At 39.8% G+C, this 20,995-nt stretch overlaps 1 protein-coding gene across 1 annotated transcript in view; it reads left to right on the forward strand.

Moving 5' to 3' along the window:
• Positions 1–20,216, forward strand: part of LOC109041083 (venom protease) — a 21,076-nt gene extending 860 nt beyond the window's left edge. Inside the window, exons 2-8 of the mRNA XM_019057251.2 lie at positions 286–368; positions 3,899–4,000; positions 4,580–4,754; positions 15,688–15,857; positions 18,154–18,258; positions 18,850–18,995; positions 19,671–20,216. Of these exons, the coding sequence (XP_018912796.2) occupies positions 286–368; positions 3,899–4,000; positions 4,580–4,754; positions 15,688–15,857; positions 18,154–18,258; positions 18,850–18,995; positions 19,671–19,826 (937 nt within the window). The 3' untranslated portion in view covers positions 19,827–20,216. The remainder of the gene's footprint in view (positions 1–285; positions 369–3,898; positions 4,001–4,579; positions 4,755–15,687; positions 15,858–18,153; positions 18,259–18,849; positions 18,996–19,670) is intronic.
• The last annotated feature ends 779 nt before the right edge of the window (positions 20,217–20,995 follow it).

Consider the following 20,995-nt stretch of genomic DNA (forward strand, 5'->3'; position numbering starts at 1 on the left):
TGTTTTAGTGGCACACTATTTCAAGCATCACGGTAACTCTCCTAAAGTACCTATATCATATGTACTGAGGATAAATTTGAATAATTTATGAAAAGGTTAGGGAAATGTTCCAGGTTCATGGCACTTAAAATATTTATTCGCATAATATCTAAGGACGTGAGCTGAGAAAAAATGTAGGCCAATTCACGCAATTTTTGACGCAAATCTTTAAAATAGTAATTGTCACAGCTCCAAAATTGTTCACAGAACATTTTCATTTCGATCTTAAAAATGTTTGTGTTCCAGATTGGTAATATCGGCGATACTATTTCTTCTGACACCACCTGCACAGACCTTTTCGGATGAAGATATAGAAACGACTATTAACCGTAAGAATAATTAGTGTTTTTCTTTGACTTTTTCCAATGCAGGAGAGAATAGAGCGGTTGATGCTGCTTTCCGCAAGAAATGAAACTGCGGCCATGAAGCATGCCTTCTGGAAAGTATTCAATACTCACGGTACATAAGAAAAATTGAGGAAGGACTAAACTGTTTGGTCTGAGAGAAGAAAAGTGGAATGAATGATGAAGAAGAAAAATCCAAAAGCTTAAAAATAAAACTCGACGGGAATTGAAAAACTGAAGTATTTTCAGGATGCATACATAGATGATAGAACTACGGAAAGAAACGAAATTTCAAGAAAATGGACCGGAAGGTGCTTGCGTCAAAAATAGCATCGAAAACCTCTCCAATCTTTGTATAAAAGTGGTCCAAATCATCCAGAAGATTCTTAGACATTTTTCGGATGGTTAAGAATCAGCTAAGTACTAATCAACAATTGATAAAGGACTTATTTGTTCCATGCTATACAGGCTCCTTCATTCTCGCGTAATGGACCACTAGACAAGGTAAGAATTTAAGCAATCTGATACATGTTCTTTAACCAGAATTTCACGTAGAACACGATTCGCGCAACGAAAATTACTGAGACCAACTCCTAACGAAGATATTGACATTTTTATTTCACATTGGTTACGAGGAATTTGAACTGCCCGCTCACAAGAAACTCAAAGCTCTACGTGAGTCAAATCGCGCACTACAACGGTTTCAGCAAGCTTCTCAATCGAGCAATGTTCATTGCCCACCATGTGTTGATCAAACTATAAGCAATTTGCTATAGCTGAGCCAAAGCGTCAAGATCGAGGTTTCCAGATTTTTATATCGCAGAGAATGTCATGATAACGTTTAGCGTGCGATGTGAATCGCGTAGAGAATTGAGTTTTCATGAGCGGATGGTTTGAATCCACGCATCAAGAATCATTAAATGTCTTCGTAAGGAGTTGATATCGGTAATTTTTGTTGTGCGCATCGTGTTTTACGTAAAATTTGGATGAAGGAACAAGTTTCAGAATGCTGAAATTCGTACCTTGTCTAGTGGTCCATTATGTTTTTCACAAATACAAATCAAATTTTAGGGTTAGTATGACAGAAAAAAGTGCCGATTTTGCACGTGACAGCTGAAATACGGCTGCCTTTCAGGATAGAGAAAACTTGCTACTCATTAGCAACTCTTGTAATCTTAAAGATAAGATAAATTGCGCTGCTTTATTGGTATCATTCCGTTAATTTGAATTAAATAGATCGGTAGAATTTTAAAGGATATTTTATTTTGAAAATTTGGCATCGTTCTTTCTGAGAATTATGTTCGCTTGTGACGATACGTATTCCTAGAATTGTTGCGAGAACGAGCGGAGCTGGGGCGCCTTGGTTTTTTCAGGTATGCAACTTGGAAATCCACTGAGTGCGAATAGTTGCTGTCAGCGCCGTGCCGCAGTTCGTTCGTTCCACAAAATACTAACAGTAAATATAGGCGTGGCCAGCGAGATATGCGGATCCAGAGCGAAACCGAGGAGAAAGCCATGTGGAATAAGTGACTGTGTGCTTAAGATATTAATGTTAAAGCCTCCATGGGGGGGGGGGGGGTGTCCATGGGGACCTCTCTTTAGAAAGTTTGAGAAATAATGATATTGTGTTAAAATTTCAGCAAATTCAAAACATTTTTTTTCTTTTTGAAAAAAAAACTAAGATTGATGGTAAAATTGAAGAATTTTATTATTTTAAAAGTATTTGTACGCCGAAGAAGAAAATCAGCGAAAAGACGTACAAATATGCCGGGCCGGATTTACCTACTTGCCGCCCATGGGCCGCCTATATTTTGCCGCCCCCTTCTCATTCCTTTTGAAACATCAATAAAAATCATCAATTGAACATGCCGAAGGGGGAAGGGTGCATAAGACGTGTTTACCTACTCATGTTGGATATATTTTTGGCGAAAGCCCTGTCAACATTACTAGTAAAATTTCAATGAACTTTGCGCGGAAGTTAAGTTCCGTAAACCTGTCTCTGTGTGGACAAGGTCCTCCATTTATAAGAAATGAACCAACAAATTATGAAAGAACAAACATAAATGTGCTTGAATAATTTTAGCTTATTCCGTCGCCGCCGCCGCAGATTTGGCGTCTTTGACGCAATGCGTGAAGTATTCCTGCAGTCTTGTAGGCGCTATGCGTTTCACGCCAACCGCTCCTGACCGCACTGTGTTTGACGCAATGAGTGAAGTATTCATGCAGTCTTGTAGGCGCTAGTATGTGTTACATGCACCGAAAAAAATTGTATGCTGTTTTGGCACCTAGGATGTCAAAAATGTGTCGGGTCATCCTAAGATGCTACCTTGATTGCCCACGCAGTTGAATTTGCATTCGTAGGATGTAAAGTTAACTGCGAAGGCAGTAAAGGCAGCATTTTGGGATCACCAGACACATTTTTGACATCCTAGGTGTTAAAACAGCATACTATTTCTTTCAGTGTGCCAACCGCCGCGCCGCGCCGAGGGCTTGTCCTTTTCTTTTCAAGTCCTCGTCATCATTCCTTTCTGCGCTGAGCTCCAGGTCAAATTGCGTGTTTAGTTCCTCTCTTAACTCGACTAATTAAAGATGCTGTTTCTTGTATCACCGAAAAACGAAAAAATTCGAAATTACTTTACTCTCAGGAAAGAGAGATTTTGTCCCCTTTTCTCACTGATAATTTTTTTTTTTCTGAATCCGATTTTTTTTATACCTACATTCAAAAAAATTGCAAAATTTGCCGCCATGTGGCCACCCCCTTAATCAGGCCCTGCAAATATGGTCAAGAGATAAATGAGATACGAGAGATACGTATCTGCACAATCAAAAAGAAAAATTAGTTTTGTGGTCACAATTTACTTGATTATTTTTAGAAACGATGAATTCTTGCATTTGATACAATAAGGGGGCTTATCTTTTCTTCTGCGCCCGCCTCTTGTATCCTCCTTTTTTTCTCCTTTTCTTATCTTCCTTTACAACCCTCTTTTTCTCGGTCCGAGAGTATTTGAGGCATGCATTTTTTTATTTTACACTTCAAATTAATTTAAGACAGCCCGAGAATAAAATCCAGTAGATGAAGCTTGTAAATTAGTTCGTGTATGACAGGCTCTTTGTAAAGAAATTAATTGTAATTAAATTTTGAGGTAGAAACTACGTAATCTGAAAAATTACGCAAGTGCTACTGCCTTAAAAGCCATTGGAAAGCAGGATTTAAAAAAAGTATTTTAAAAAAAATGCACAGTATATTAATTACTTTTAACGGCAGCATCATCAAAGATGCTTGTCACTTACACCGTAAATACACCATTCAGTGACTTCTATCATCATCGTTGACCTGTGTGTAAACATTTGGCGATGTCACCACAGTGAAATCAACATGAATGATCACTCTAAATATTTAAAATCATAATATACGGAATGCCATATGCAGCCACAGGCTGTGGTAGCGAGGCTTATTGATTTTATCGTCGTCTTATATTCAAGGCAAGTTCGAGAAACCTTTTTTTTTTTTTCAGGGGAAATCGTTGAAAAGCTCAGTTCACTTCCCGGACAGGACATATGTGGTACAAGCAGAACCATCCAAGGCCGCATTGTTGGAGGAATGCCAGCAAAGTTGGGTGAGAAGTAAATTTTTTGCATGCACTTTTCGTGAAAAAGATTCTTCAAACTTCAACCAACTACTTTCTCAAGACGGCTTTCAAGTCTGGCTGAACGATGAAACAATATTTCGACTGTGAAACTCCCAAATTGCGTATTTCGTTTTTTGTGTCTCAAAGTCACCGCTCCCTTTTTATTTTTTTGAAGGAGAAAAAATCAAAAATATTCCTTGAGGTTATCACAGAATTTTCCTCGCAGAGAGAAGAAAAATCAAAGAGATTTTAAAGAATTGACGTTGAGTGGTTCTCCGTTTAAAAAATAGATAATGACCGAAGACTGCAACGTTGCAAACCGAGATACATAATTTGGAAGTTTTACCATCGATTTTTTTTTTTTTTTTTTTTTTTTTTTTAATAAACGTTATCAGAAAATTTTAACATTTTCGTAGTTTTGTTCGCAACTTTTTATTTCATCAGCACTGAAAAAAGAGTTAGATCATATTTCGTTGTCGATACTTTAAATCAAGTAATAAAAGGGGAAGTTAATCTGACTTTTACCTGAACTTTTGATTTTCATTCAAGTTTTTATTTGTTTTATAGGTGATTGGCCCTGGGCTGTGGGCATGGGGCTGACATTGAAGTATAATAACGCTTATAGGTTTGCTTGTGGTGCTGCACTAATTTCCAACAGACATTTGGTAACGGCTGCTCACTGCTTCAAAGATTTTAAGGAGCCTTCATTTCAACCTAAAAATCAAAATTTCGATACCGAAGGGTTTGTCAATCTATACTTTGTTATTACACTTAAAATGGACCATTAGGTAAGGTGCGAATCTAAGCATTACAATGCATGTATTCTCATCAAAATTTACTTTCTTACTCACTTATTTACCTACTTTCTTTATTCTTTTTTCCCTTAACGGTAGATCACGTTCTTATAAGTTGCCCACTTTATAAAGATATCCGAAAACGTTTTTTTCCCTACCCCTTACCCTCTCTTAAAAATTTACTTCTGAATACTCATCCTGTGAAACTTTTTGAATTTATGCGCTCCACTAATCTCAAAATTTAACCTTTCCCCTCAACCCTTTTGTATTTTTAGTGATATCTCCATGTAAATTTATTACTGTTACTGCCCTCTTTAGAGGTGTAAATGGCCTTAGATGCTAAAGCACCGCTTTAAAATAAAATTATTTTACTACTACTACTACTTTATTCTTTTTTTACGTACTCACTCACTTACTTACTTACTTACTTACTTACTTACTTACTTATTGTTTAGTTACTTACCTACCTACTTACTTACTTACAAAGTTATCTTACTACTACTACTACTACTACTACTACTACTACTACTACTACTACTACTTACTTACTTATATGTAGACCTGTCTAAAGCTCGTATGTGTCGGCGCCATAAAACTCACGAGGCGGGGCTTTTAGCAAGCCTGAGCCAATTGAACCCGACTTGGGCATGCAAGGGTTAAGAAGCCTGCAAAACCAGTTGTAATGAGCGATTCGATTCACATAGACTCTGGTTTTTCTCGTGAGCCAGAAATTCAAATTTGTAGCAACCAATGCTGAATAAAAACGTCAATATCATAAGTAGGGGTCAATTTCAATAACTTTCCTCACACAAATCATGTATGTGAGATTTTGATGAAGAAACGATATGTATTGAAATGCTCAAATGCATTCTTGCCAAGTGGTCCATTCATGGTTAATTTAACTATTTCTCTGCCTTGTTCGACTTCTATGTCAGAAAACACGGATGTTTTCTGTTCATCTCTTAAATTGTATTCCTCATCTTCCGTTTGTATGACGGTCCTAAAAATAATTAGGGGAAAAAATATCAAATCTGAACGTTCTTCAAAGACGCTACGTCCATAGTTTTGGATCCTGTCCTGAAAATGATATTGCTCCCCATCACAAGATTGTACATTTCCATTGATCTCTATTTTCTAAAGTGTTGAAATATTGTTGAAGCACCTATAAATAAATGTATTAACCAACCAACTGTGAGTTTTTTGGACCAAGGGCAAGTTCGAAAAAAAATTTCCGCGCGCTTCAGAGTTGCCAAGTGAGAGATGTGGGTAACACAAACATTATGAAGTTGCGGTTTGGACAAAACAATTTAAAAAAAAACCACACTTTAATTTGGCTACGCTGTAGTCATTGCCGTTGTCAGAAAAAGACGTGCCTTGTGTTAAAGAACAATATATCAAACTCCGGGTAGGATGCAAGGAGGGAAGGGGGTTGGCATTTTGGAATAACCCCCTTTGCAGCACTGATATTTGAAGGGTGAAAAAATGTCAAATCTGTGAAGCACGCGCGTCCTTCTTCAAACTTGTTCTAACTGGTGAAAAAGGCAAAATCGACAATTGATCAAAACGTTGGAGACTTTTTTGAAAAAGAATGCAGGAGCTCAGCAGCTCATGGTATTCAAATTCTATGGAGAATGTGTCAGTTCCGCTGGTCACAGAATTGTGTTTTGATGCTTGATTCTTGTAGATTAGCTAAAAATATTAAAATCTTTCCAAACCTTCAACTTTCTACGTTCAATATTAACCGAGATATCGCCCTTTGAAAATTTGGGTTTTATACTTCATCCACCGCGGTAGTGACACCCTTGTAATCTTCCACCTTGCATAAGAATGAACTACTGGCTGTTCAGGAGAGAAAACATCGCTCTCCTCCAGGGCCGGATTTACCTACTTGCCGCCCATAGGCCGCTAGTAATTTGCCGCCCCCTTCTCATTCGTTTTGAAACATCAATGAAAACCATCAAATGAACGTGCCAGCGGGGGAGGGATGCATAAGACGCGTTTACTGGTGTTGAACACATTTTTTGGGAAAGCCCTGTCAACACTACTAGCAAAAGTTCACGGAACTTTGCGCGAAAGTTAAGTTTCGTAAAACTATCTCTGTGTGGACAAGGCCTTCCATTCATAAGAAATGAACAAAAAAATGAACAAACATAAATGTGCAAACATAATGAAAGAACAAACATAAATATGGATCAATGATTTTAACTTCCGCCGCCGCGCCTCGCAGACTGCACTGCGTTTGACGCAATGCGTGAAGTATTCACGCAGTCTTGTAGGCGCTATGCGTCTCACGCTTATCACACTGTGTTTGCCGCAATGCGTGAGGTATTCATGCATTCTTGTAGGCGCTATCCGTTTCACGCTGTCCACAATGACCACATTGTGTTTGATGCAATGCGTGAAGTATTCGTGCAGTCTTGTAGGCGCTAATATGTGTTACATTCCGATCGCCGCGCCTAGGGCTTCTCCTTTTCACTTCAAGTCCTCGTCATCATTTCTCTCTGGTTAAGTCGCGCCGTTCCAAGCCAAATTGCGTGTTTGGTTTCTCTCTTAACTCGACTAATTAAAGGTGCTGTCTCTTGTATCATTGAAAGACGACAGAAGTAGAAATTACTAAATTCTCAGAAAATTAGAGATTTTGTCGCCTTTTCTCGTTTGTAATTTTTTTTCTAAATCCGAATTTTTTTTATACCTACATTTAAAAAAATGGCAAAATTTGCCGCCCTCTGTAGATTTGCCACCATGGGCCGCGGCCCATGTGGCCACCCCCTTAATCCGGCCCTGCTCTCCTCTGCATCAAGTAGTTGTTTGCGAGAGAAATTTTTTCTCTCCGAGCAACTAGTTGGTGCTAAGGAGAGGAATGTATCCTTTCCTAATACCCAGGAGAGAAAACATTTCTCTCCTCGGCATTGAGTAGTTGTTTTCGAGAGAAATGTTTTCTCTCTCAAGCAACTAGTTTGTGTTCATGAGATGAATGTGTCCGTTCCCAAGCACGAACTAGTTGCTCGAGAGAAATTCTCTGACTGATGAAAGCAAGATGGAAGAATCCAAGGGTGTCACTGCCGCAGTGGATGACGTCAAAAACCCGACTTTTCAAAGCGCGATATCTTGGTTAATATTGAACGTAGAAAGTTGCGTTTTGGACGGATCTTAATATTTTTAGCTAATGTTGTAGAATCAAGCATCAAAACACAATTCTTTGACCAGTGTAACTGACCCATTCTTAAGTGACCGATTGATTATGGCACGCAATTGTCGGATTGATCATGACGTCACATGGACGGTCCACATAACTGTCGTGGGGCTCAGAAAAATTGTCACTATGTGCGGAAAGATTATCCTGAGGACAATCGCCAGCTATCCGCAAAAACAGAAATGGACTACTGGGGCGGAATGGTCGTCCGCCGACTGACCTGACATACAGATTTTGTACCTCACGTCATTTTTTATTCTCCGTAAATTTTTCTGGTGCTGGAGACTATTTTACGTCAAAATCTCAAAATCAGATTTCTTGACTCAACTCTACAAAAATATTCCACTGACACATTTGCCGTCCGCGTCCGTAGACAAAGGTCCTTTTCTCCTTGGCTGGTTCCACATATATTGAAAGTTTAATGTAATTCTTCTAAAAAGATTAGCCGAAAGGGTCGTCCACGGCACCCGGACCGTAGGCAATCGTGACCGGTCACGAGTAGCGCGATGGAAGCTAATTAAAGAGAGAGACTAACATTTACTTTATTGAAATTTGGAAGAATTCATCCGCGGCACCCGGACCGCAGGCAATCGTGTCCGGACACGAGTAACGCGAATGAATTTAGAGACCGAAAGGAAATATTTATTGGCAGAAGGCCGGAATTTGACATGAAATTATTATTATTGGAAAAGATAGAGTAAAGAAGAGGAATTTTGAATACATACTCACTTGATTGAACGAAAAGGCGTAACTGCTTTAGGAAGAAAGTTTAAGGCGCATGAAAGACATATGCGGGGCGAGTGTGCATACCCAAAGACTCTACCATAGGGTTAGGGATGTCGATACTTATCCGATACTTGCAAAGTATCGATACTTTCGATCGATACTTAACGATACTCGGCATCGATACTCCACGATATCGATACCATGCAGTATCGATGCCAAGACCCCAGTATCGACGGTATCGATACTTAATCTGATTTGGCCATGAAGAAGGCCTCTTTTTCTTTTTTAAAAAATTCTCTCCCCACTATTTCACCTTCAAGATGCACTGTGACAAACGACGGAGTAATCAAGTTTCTCAAAATGATTATACTTCAATAAAAATGTTAAAAGCTCAGTTCGATAAGTGTAGTTAAAGGCTCAAAATAGCTGACTAAGGACGCGAACAGGGCTTTTTCGAGAGAGGCGTAAATCTGGCGGAATTTAACGGCCGACAGACATACGCACACTCAGACACGGCATAATTCAGAAATAGTATCGATACCTCATAAGTATCGATACTTCAGCTCGATGCTCGATACCGGTATCGATGCTTAGAGTCGATACCAATATCGATACCGAGTATCGATACTTCCCTGAGTATCGACATCCCTACATAGGGTGGTAGGTGAAGCATAATTTAGACACGGCACACGGGCCAACCCGTCAAACTTGATTTGAAAAGGAATTACGCGGACGCGTGGATTGAGTCGAGAAGACTTGCGACGGAAGGCGCCGGTGAGTATTATAATTTAGGATTTATGGAGAGAAGTAATCAAAGATGAATTTTACATATTGAAACAGACAAAATAATAAATAAAAGAATTGAAATATCTAAAGGAAAGCCGGAGGGGCGAATAAAGAGCCCGCAGCGCGATCGGGCGGGCCGCGGCGGAACTAAGCGCGCGGCGCGACATGAGAAGCGGGCGGCTTGCCTAGCTGACGGAATGAAGGCTAAATATTGGTGACGCTAGCGGCGCCAACATACCGGCCCCCATTGAAATACTGGGGTGTTTCAATAAGAAAAAAAATGTAGAAAGTTGAAAAATTCCAAAAGAAATATAGAGAAACAAATATTTTTGAAGAAAAAATTACATTTGAAAGAAAATTATGAGTGTTGATATTTCCAGTTGTCTACTCCATCGGGAGAGGACAAAAAAAATCGTTTGTCGCTCCTAGAAAATTGGAGCCGCAGTCACTCCAGAGGTCTGAAGGCTTCCCTCTGCGGCAGATAAACCGTGTGAGCGCAGCAATGAAGGAGTTAGTGGTGAGATCCGATGTTGTTTCAATGTGTACTGCTTTTGTAGAGAAGCAGACAAATACACATATGTACGTTTTCACCACTTTTGAATTTCTTAATGTCGACGTGCGGGTTTGGATGGGTCCGCCGAAGTCCATGCCTGTGCATGAAAAAGCCCGATTTGCGGTGACTCTGTTGACCGGCAAATTGCCCATCAACTGATTGACTGGCTTTGCCTTGAGTTTGAAACAAGGTATGCACTTGAGCAGGCAAGACCTAATGATAGACCTCGCAGACAAAATCCAAAATTCTTGATTCAGAATTGACATTAATAGAGAAGGACCAGCATGCAGATGCGTTTCATGATAATGATTGATAATGCAAATCGTTACTGGATGATTTTTAGGCATTAAAATGGGATGGCGAGCCTTATAATCGATGGAGGCTTTTTGAAGTCGGCCACCCACTCACATGAGTCCTTGAGTGTCAAGGAATGGACAAAGTCTCTGTATTTGATCACTGCATTCCTTGCCTTTGCGGAGGTTCTTGAGGTCCTCAGCGAAGGCTTCCTTTTGCACAAGCGTGCAAATTTTGTTTTGAGCTGCTGCAATCTCCTCAAGCGATAAGGGTCCATGCAGATTTGACAGAGAGCTATCAATTTTTCTTGCTCTAATGTTGTTGACAAAACGTAGTATGTAGGCCATCACGCGTTTCAGAGAAGGCCACCAGGAGAAGCGCTGAAAGAGATCCCAGGTTGTGGGTTGCTCCTTGAGGTGAAGACTTGTTGCTGATTCAGGTTTCATAGCACCTTTGATGAATTCATCTTCCCGTTTAGTTGGGTTCTTTATTGAGACAGGCCATTCTGATTTTGGTCCGCTGAGCCATTTTGGGCCGGACCACCACATTTCAGCGTTCATCAGCTCTGCTGGCAGCAAACCTCTAGAGGCACAGTCTGCAGCGTTCTCTTCTGATGGTACATGTCTCCAGGACTCTGGTGATACGTTTTCTTGAATCTCCGCAACTCTGTTCCCCTCATAGGTCTTGAGGCGATAAGCTGGAGTTTGGATCCAACCCAGGGCTACGGTGGAGTCCGTGAAGGCGTGGGTTTCTGCGATCTCGAAATCCTCTGCTAAAATTGATTTTGCGTATGCCAAAAGTTTTGACAAGAGGTGAGCTCCGTTGAGCTCTAATCGAGGTATGCTTAAGGTTTTGAGGGGCGAAACTCTGTTTTTAGCCATGAATAATCGCACTTTTGAGTCTGTATTACTTCTGATGTAGATTACGGCAGCAAATCCCTTTTCTGAACCATCGCAAAATCCACAAAGCTCTATAGAAGTGCAATTTTTTGACACGAGAAGTCTATCAATGAGAATATTTTCAAAGAGTGGCAATTCTGTGGTAAATTGGTTCCACAGGCACAGAGTTTCTGAGGGAACCGGTTCGTCCCAGTCGAGCCCTTTAGTCCAGATGATTTTCATGAAAGTTTTACACCATAGACTAGTTGGGGCTAAAAAGCCGCACGGGTCATAAATTCGAGCTATGACTGATAAAATTGTGCGTTTCGTGTTAGCAGGCATTATACTTTTAATTTTGTAGGATAAAGCATCCTTAGGTTTTATCCATCGTAGACCTAAAATGCCGAATGATAGATCATTAGGATCCGTGAAATCAAGAGGTTTTTCGAGGTCTTCCTGAGGTATTTTTGCCAAAATTTCAGGTGAATTGCTGACGATTTTTCGTAATGAGAAATGACATAAGCCGCATAAATCGATTAATTCTTGAAAAAGACACTCAGCTGTGTTCACGGTTTTCACGGAGGTTACGATGTCATCAACCAGAATATTTTTGCGCAGTACTGGCGCTGCCAATGGAAATTTATGACCTTCATCTGTCACCAATTGATGTATTGAGCGGACCGCTAAAAATGATGAGCTGGTGAATCCGAAAGTTACTGTTGTGAGTTGATACACAGTTATCGGTTCATTTTCTGATTCGCGCCAAAAAATTAATTGATAATTTCTATCAGATTCATCCATGTTAATTTGTCTGTACATTTGGCGTATATCACAAACTAATACGATTGGATGAAATCTAAAACGGGCGACTACATCAACAAGCTCATTTTGCAGTTTAGGGTCACACAAAAGTTGAGAATTCAAGGATTCTCCGTTGTCAGTTTTCATACTGGCATCCATGACTACGCGACACTTAGTGGTACTGCTGGAATCCTTAAGTACAGGATGATGAGGTAAAAAATAATTAGGCTGCGAAAAATCAAAATTATTCAATGTGGCAACCTTTTTCATGTGCCCAAGTTGCTCGTACTCTCTCATGTACTCCGTATAAAGAGCTTTGAGCTTTGGATTTGAGGCGAGCTTTTTCTCTAAGGCGTGAAATCTCCTTAAAGCCTGAGGGTGCGATTTACCCAAATTAGGACTTCCATTTTTGAATGGCAGGCGCACACTATAACGACCATTTTCCAGCCTGGTGTGCGTTTCTTGATAGTGTTTTTCACACGCGAGCTCTGCAGGGCTCAATTTTTGAGCTTGAGGTGGTTCTTCTGACCGCCAAAAGCGCTCCATAGTTTCCTGAATAGAAGGAACAGTGCTTGTTAACAAAGAGATCGATGAGTCATGACTTTGATCAAGAGTTGGACCAAAAAGCGCGTCTCCGAAGACAGTAGGCAAGGCCATTGGCATGTTAGGGCCAAGAGAAATCGGTGTCCCAGAAATTAGGGTTGGCATTAAATCAGCGCCAAACAGAATGTCGATTGGGCCTTTGACGTAAAACTCAGGATCCGCCAATTTGAAATTGCGCGCGTAAGTACGCAGCTCACTGGAAACAGGGTGCGACGGAAGTGGAGCTGTAATAGCATCAAGAACATCTACGGAGTGATTCTGTGTCACAAGAATGTTTTCAGATGTTAAGACATTTATTTTGGTGCTCCCGCGTACATTCACTGGTACCTCTGAAATGCCGCTCAAAGGAGAGTTTTTAGGATAGCATTTGAGATGTAGCTTTTGAGAAAGTTGCGCTGTGATTATCGTTCTTTGAGCACCGGAGTCCAGAATTCCGCGGACCATGATACTACGATTCGAATGGCCTGAAATTCGAGCCTTAACCGTGGCTAGTAGCACAGTAGTACGAGCAGGGATCGCGTCTGCAACGGTTGTTGCTACAACTGTTGCTGGTTTAGTGGAATCATCGTTTTTGGCATCTGAACTTTCAGTATGGAGCAATGTATTATGAGCTTTAAGGCACACTCGACAAGTCCATGTAGAATTGCACTGGTCGACGGGGTGCGAACGCAGACAATTTTTGCAGAGTCTGTGCTGCTGCGCTATTGAAGAGCGCTCTCGGACCGATTTTTGTAAAAACGCTTCACATTTGAAAACTGGATGAGGTTCTTTACAAAGTGGGCATGGATCGGTCCAATTGTTTGATTTAGATGAGTTGTTTGGTTTTTTCAAACTACTCTTTTTATTAGATTTTTTCTGATTTCGTTCATTCGAGTCAGAATTTGCTCCAGTTCCTACTAGAGCTCGAGCATTTTTCTGTTGAGCCTTGGGTTTCGGATTTGAGGAAGAAAGTTCTTCAACCAGAAGAGTTTCCTTTTCAAGAAAATTAATAAGTTCATCAATTTTAGGAAACTTGGCATCCTTGCCTCGATAATCTTCAAATCGCTTTTTGAAATAGTGATTCATTTTGCGTAATAACGCCGCAACGAGGAGATGAGGATTTTCTTCTTTGTACCCTAGACCTTCAAGCGCTTGAGTATGCTCGCGGTATTGCGTAAGAAAGGTTGGAATATGCTCTGTTTTGGAAATTTCAGGCAAATCCAAAAGTCCATGTAAGTGATGGACAACGTGACGTCTCTCGCACTGGTACCTTTTACACAAGAGGTCATAAGCAACATCGTAATTTTGTTCTGTGATGTTAAGTCCTTTTACAAGATCAAGGGCTTCACCGCGAAGTGAGCTTAAGAGGTACTGGAATTTTTGAACTGATGATAATTCCGGCAGAGAGTGCACTGTGACGTTAAAAACGTTGAAGAATGAGCTCCAGGTCTCAATTTTTCCTGAGAATTGAGGCAACTCCATTTTTGGAAGTCGTACTGACGCTGCTGATTTTTGAGATGATAAAGAACGTGTTGAATTTGGGTTTTCATTATGCGAGCTTTTTAGAGAGTTGAACTTGGCTTTCACTTCGTAAAAGAGCTCCTCAAATTGTTCCATCTCAGATTTTAAGTCAGTTCTCTTCTGCTCCGACATGTGAGAAGAGAGACGGACGAGTTCGGAAAAATTTTCCTCGTGTTCCTTCCACAGACTTTCAAGATGCTCACAGCGAGCAAGAAAAATTCCGCGTTTTTCCGGCAAATTTTCTGATAGTGCATTTGTGTCTTGTACACGTTTGAAAAGCAATGAGTTCCTACTGAGAATCTCGTTTACTCTAGAGAGTTGCTCTTCCTGCACTTTTGCCTTTCTTGGAGCCATATTTGAAAGAAGGAGACACGTTTTTGATGCTTATTTTTGAGAGCAGTGGACTGTATTTTTAAACTGAAAATTTTGCAAGTTCAAATCCGGCTCGGAGGACCAATGAAAGTTTAATGTAATTCTTCTAAAAAGATTAGCCGAAAGGGTCGTCCACGGCACCCGGACCGTAGGCAATCGTGACCGGTCACGAGTAGCGCGATGGAAGCTAATTAAAGAGAGAGACTAACATTTACTTTATTGAAATTTGGAAGAATTCATCCGCGGCACCCGGACCGCAGGCAATCGTGTCCGGACACGAGTAACGCGAATGAATTTAGAGACCGAAAGGAATTATTTATTGGCAGAAGGCCGGAATTTGGTATGATATTATTATTATTGGAAAAGATAGAGTAAAGAAGAGGAATTTTGACTACATACTCACTTGATTGAATGAAAAGGCGTAACTGCTTTAGGAAGAAAGTTTAAGGCGCATGAAAGACATATGCGGGGCGAGTGTGCATACCCAAAGACTCTACCATAGGGTGGTAGGTGAAGCATAATTTAGATACGGCACACGGGCCAACCCGTCAAACTTGATTTGAAAAGGAATTACGCGGACGCGTGGATTGAGTCGAGAAGACTTGCGACGGAAGGCGCCGGTGAGTATTATAATTTAGGATTTATGGAGAGAAGTAATCAAAGATGAATTTTACATATTGAAACAGACAAAATAATAAATAAAAGAATTGAAATATCTAAAGGAAAGCCGGAGGGGCGAATAAAGAGCCCGCAGCGCGATCGGGCGGGCCGCGGCGGAACTAAGCGCGCGGCGCGACATGAGAAGCGGGCGGCTTGCCTAGCTGACGGAATGAAGGCTAAATATTGGTGACGCTAGCGGCGCCAACATATATTTATTTAACTATTTCTTCGACTGATTTTTATTTTATTTTTACACAGAAAAACGATATAGTGCTGAGCACTTACTGCTTAGATCAAATGGAGCCAGCTGATATGACAGTACTGCTGAGACCTGCAGTCTGTAGGGCTGGACCCTTAAGTTTTAGGCTCAGCGCTACTGCCATATACTAGCTGGATCCACTTGATCTAAACAGTTAGCGCTCAGCACTATATCGTTTTTCCGTGTAGCTATTGTTCATTTAAGAGTAGAATCAATCATTTTTGTTACTGAGCACTGGTGTAATTGCAACTTCTAGGATGGCATTTAGGATCGGCGAGTTAGTTTTGAACAATACAATCGACGAGAGAGCCACACCGAAGATTTATCGGCCCGCAAAAATCGCTGTGCACCCGAGATTCGGCGATGATACAACGGAGGGCTTCGACATCGCAGTTATCACCCTGGATTCCGAGGTACAATTTACAGGTAATGGACTGTTTCAGTCCTACTTCATCGACGGGCATATAGGCATAGGCGGATCCGGCAACTTGGCAACATCGGATCACTCCCATTTAAACCTATGCTAAATAATCGATTCTTGTCGGAGCACCTGGTCCCTCCAAAAATCGATGAATTTCCATAGGCCTAAATGGAGAAAAGACAACGTTACCAATGGAGATGTTGCATGTGTGAGGAATTTACGATTTGACTATTGATTCTTACGTAAAAGTTCACGAGAAACACGATGGTGCCACTGGTTTTCTCTGAAAGCAACTCCCAGGTTCAAGAAAAGCGCTCCAAGTTGAGGCCAAAATGGAGGGGATATCCCACGCTATCCTGAGAGTCCACGTCTACATCAAGACAAACTCTCCATGCAAAGATAGGGAGCAAATACATTGACAGGGCTGCCACTTTATTTGGAGACTCTAAAACTGAAAACACGGCAACCCTGCTAATGTATTTGCTCCCTATCTTTGCATGGAGAGTCTGTATTGATGTAGAGGTGGACTCTCAGGATAGCGTGGGATATCCCCTCCATTTTGGCCTCAACTTGAGAGCTTTTTTTGAGCTTGGGAGTTGATTTCAGAGAAAACCAGTGGCATCGTGTTTCTCGCGAACTTTTACATAAGAATCAACAGTCAAATCCCAAAATCTTCACACATGCAACATGTCCATTACAAACTCATGATGATCCAGGCAAAATGACAAAAATACCTTTCTACTTGCAACTTTTGGCCTCTATATGGACGGAGTTAAACAGAAAGGAACCAAGCCACATCGAGATCGAACCGAGAAAAAGAGGCTTAAAGTTTAGCTCCTGCACAAGACTCAATGTAAAAGATAAACTTCAAGTTCAATTTCTGCAAAATTTGCTCCAACAAAAACTTTGAATTTTCGGCGATAGATAGTAGAGCAGTGGTTGAGTTCAAAACCACTCATAACTCAATTTTTTTCCAATATGTGGGTTGGTTCCTTTCTGCTTAACTCAGTCCATATAGACCCCGTTAAACAGAAAGGAACCAAGCCACCATCAGCTTTTGCTAAAAATTGGGCCTTTTGATTTTTTACATGAAAACCATTGTGCGGGTTTTCGTGCAAATTTCAGTGAATTTTCTCCATAGTGCGAAGCGAATGCCTTACAATTTTCAAGGGAATCCGCACAAACGTTCTCTTATAAAAAATTAAATTGCCCAGTTAAATTTGGCAGTAGCTACTGCGGCTCGCTTCCTTTCTGCTTACCGCGGTCCATGTGATCGGTTGATAAGTCGGGTGACAGAATGAATAGAACAATAAATAAGTACCGATGAAGAAAACCTGCATGAAATTATTGGAGCTTGCGTATTGCGTTAGTCTCGACTGAAACATGAGCGCAACAACCACGGTCATGGTAACATGACCAGATGCATATCTTACAAATTATATTTAATTCTTTGGAAAGGAAGAAATTAGTTCCAAAAATAATTAAGGACGTGCGGCGCATCGGTCAGAAATTCAGTTCGTATAATAACGTAGCAAGGAATACTCCCAGGAACCATGAAATCTCCCGAATATTCTGGACCAATCATTAATTAATTTTATAAAAACTACTTAAGTCTGTGACATATTCTCCAGCAATACTGACAAAGATTTCCCTTTGAAAGGGGAAAATATTTTTCTCAAAAAAACCTAACCGCCAATTCGCATTTCTTCCTCTTTCCTCGTTGTATTTTAGGTAAATCTTCTGAAACAAACACCATCCGATTTTAAATTGCAAGCTTATCGCTCATTCATTTCTCTAACTTCCGGGCTTTAGAACGGTTCGATTAGCACAATTCATACTGTTTTTCTCAACTTTTTACTTTTGTTTAAGTTTTTTTCAGAACTACCATTTCAATTGCTCTAAAAATCTATATACTTACTTTCAGTATTAATTTCAAAGATATTTTTAGTAGAAACTGCACTGTTGCCCATTCTGATGCTATAATCATCTGGAAAGATTTTGCGAGTTCAAAAATTAATTAATGTAAGGCAATGTTGAAATCAACTTTATTCATATAGTGACAAGTTTAAAATTGAGTAATGTCCAAAATTTCAGTACATTACTATTGTTTCTCTAAAATCTCAATCATAATGTGATTATTTCAGATAAAATTAATATTTCTGAATGTATCACTGTTTTAAATGTTATTATAATGACTCACACTTGAATGTAGAAGTCTGGAAAAATCATTTGCCTGTTTCAGTTTATCCACTCTCGATTAATTTTTGTTATCTTCGCATGATCCAATTTATGAATTGATAGATCTCATCAGACCCATTTGTCTTCCCACCAGAGATTTTTTCTTCAAGGATGACTTTGAAGGAGAAACGGTAACCGTCGTCGGTTGGGGCAAACGGCAAGATAAAAGTAAGTATTCGTATAATTGCATTCAACGGATTTTAAAATTTGCCTCTTTTAAAATTTTGGCGGATTTACTTAGAGTTTTAAAAATTCATAAAGTCTTAGAACCTAAAGACCTTGAAACCCTAAGAGGATAAGTTTCTCGAAAATTTAACACTTTAATTTACCGAAACTTGAAAAATCCTAAAATCAGAGCACCAAAATGCCAATAAAATAAAGGAAAACTTGAAAGAAAGGAAGAAAGAAAGAAAGAAAATTCTACCGCATGGTAACACTTTTGAATTTGAGTAAAAGTTTGTGTAAATTTATATTACGCTTTTCCTTCCTTGTTTAAGCCCTCCCTCATCACCTCCTCAAGAGGCGGAACTGACCAAGGTATGGCCACGAGTACGGCCCTCTGTTGTGCAACTGAAATTAATTGGACTGCATTTTGCATTAGGGACTACAGTTTCTGGCCTATCTGTAAAAATACGTATGCATGGGGAAACCAACGATACATACGTTGTTTCTAAACTGAGTTTGGATTTTTAGTTCCAAATTGCAAAATGTGGTCCAATTGGAGCAACTGCCCTCTAAAATCCGTGATTCGATTTTCAGGGGGTGCCCCTAGCTCCAATCAGCTGATGCAAGTGCAGCTTCCCATACTGAGCTCAGTGGAGTGCCTTACATTGCTGCAACGCATTCAAATTAAGTTTTCCCCTGATGGCTTCTGTGCGTATTCAGAGAATAAAGATGCTTGTCAGGTGAGTCCTAGTTTTTTCCGTTTTAAAATGACATTTTTTTCCGAAGCAAGCATCCAACTAAAAATGGGAGCTGTGCCAGCTCCCGTAAAATCTCTAGCTTAACAAATTTCAAAGGTGGTTAGGTGTCCTAGAGCGCCCTAGTGCGGTATGAAAGGAACTTGCTCATTTATATTTGAGCCTTTCTCAAAGGTGCGTACAAAGAAGCACGGGTTCTTGACATACGTCTTTCCGGCGTAGCACAAAAGCGGTAGAGCTTTCTACTTAGGTTGATCAAGTATTTCACGTAGGGGATGTAAAGTACCCGAGTCATCCCAAAAGTGCACGGAAAAATTATGATTATAGTATAGGTAACCAGACTTTATGGTATACGTATAACTACAAGTTTACCTGATTTTAAATAAATGTTATAGATTCTAAGATCTTGATTTTCGCACCAGTATAACTCAATTTAGAGTTTCTTGATTCTTTCAATTCTTGTGCGCGTTCGCATATTATGCGTACATATAAAATCAGTGCAATATCAACGTGAACAAAGATTATTTTTTTCTGATCAAGTTATCATGTTACAACTCACTATAATGCCAAAATGAAATAAGTGTTTATAAGCATAGTGACGTAATAATGAGCCGCATTATCAGGACCATTACCTAATAATTCATGGTCATTTCTTTTCAGGGTGACAGCGGTGGCCCGACAATGTTGTACAGAGATGGAAAATGGTATTTGTACGGAGTGGTATCTTATGGGCGTGGTTGTGCTCGAAAAGAGGCGCCTGGTGTGTACAACAAAGTCCACACCCATCTGAAATTTATTGTTGATTCGTTGGGCTAAGTGCAGGATCACTTTTGAGTTGGAAAATCAAGTTCGTCGCTTGATTAAGGGCATTTTAAACTCTCAACACATTTTACGATGAGGGGGTTTCGAGATGAAACAACTGAAATACTTGAGTCTAACCACCGAATTCTAAACGACCGAAAAAAAGAACAAAAAAACCAATTGAATTTGTTATTTCGGGACTTGATGTTACAAAATGTTCAATAGTTCATCTACATAGCTATACTTGAATTATTAGACATCTTTGGAATTCGTGTCTTATGACAAAAAACTCTCTTGTTGATTAAAAGTCTCGTATAACATCAAAAGCTCTTTTACTAATTTCGTCCAAAGCCCGAAAAACTGTAATTATGAATGGAATAAAGCTAAATTTGAGAAAAAATGTACTGCTAGTTTATCCGTATTTGAAAGCATTAGAAATTTGATCACTCGAATTAAAAAACACGAAGTCACGGACTGCTCTAGTGTCACGTCCCGAACATAAATGGAGTCCACTGTTTCTACCATTGATGACTACATATAAAAGAATGATCTTTGATTTCAATTAAGAGTAATTTATCTCCCTCTCTCTTCGTTATCCTCTGTGTACAGCTGTCTCTTTTTAAAGTCTAATTTAAAGTATCAAGTTATGTTCCGAGGATCTCTTTTCCTTTTTTGACATTATTCCTAAAAATATGTATAAGAAATTCATGGCTGCAAAATGACCTTCAACAAAATCTTATTACAAGGACTTTCGGCATTCATAAGGAGTAGCCACAGATGGGGTTAAGTGACAGCGAGATAAATTCATCTGGTGTGGAAACAAAGACTATTCGACTGAAAGTAATGGTATAAAGTAAGAAATAAAAGAGTTCGTACCCTTTTCATTTTCATTTTCCCTGGCAGCGCACATTCAAGGTAGATTTAGACCTGTGTTAGACCTGTGTTACGGATGGAGCGCGAAATAAAACCGGACGGTTCTCTACCAATGTTTATTTTCGAATATAGATCATTTTTTAAAAAAATGAACTCTCAAATTGCCTGTGACAGGCATGATTTTCTGAATCTAGTAGTATGGCAGAACCTAAATTAACAAATGGTCCGACTATGTTCAAAATATTTTGAAGCGAGAAAAAATTACATCTCTGGCCTACTACCTCCCTGCCATAGTATTTAGCAATCCGTCG

This window comes from Bemisia tabaci, chromosome 7 (assembly GCF_918797505.1).
Source record: "Bemisia tabaci chromosome 7, PGI_BMITA_v3".
NCBI lineage: Eukaryota > Metazoa > Arthropoda > Insecta > Hemiptera > Aleyrodidae > Bemisia > Bemisia tabaci.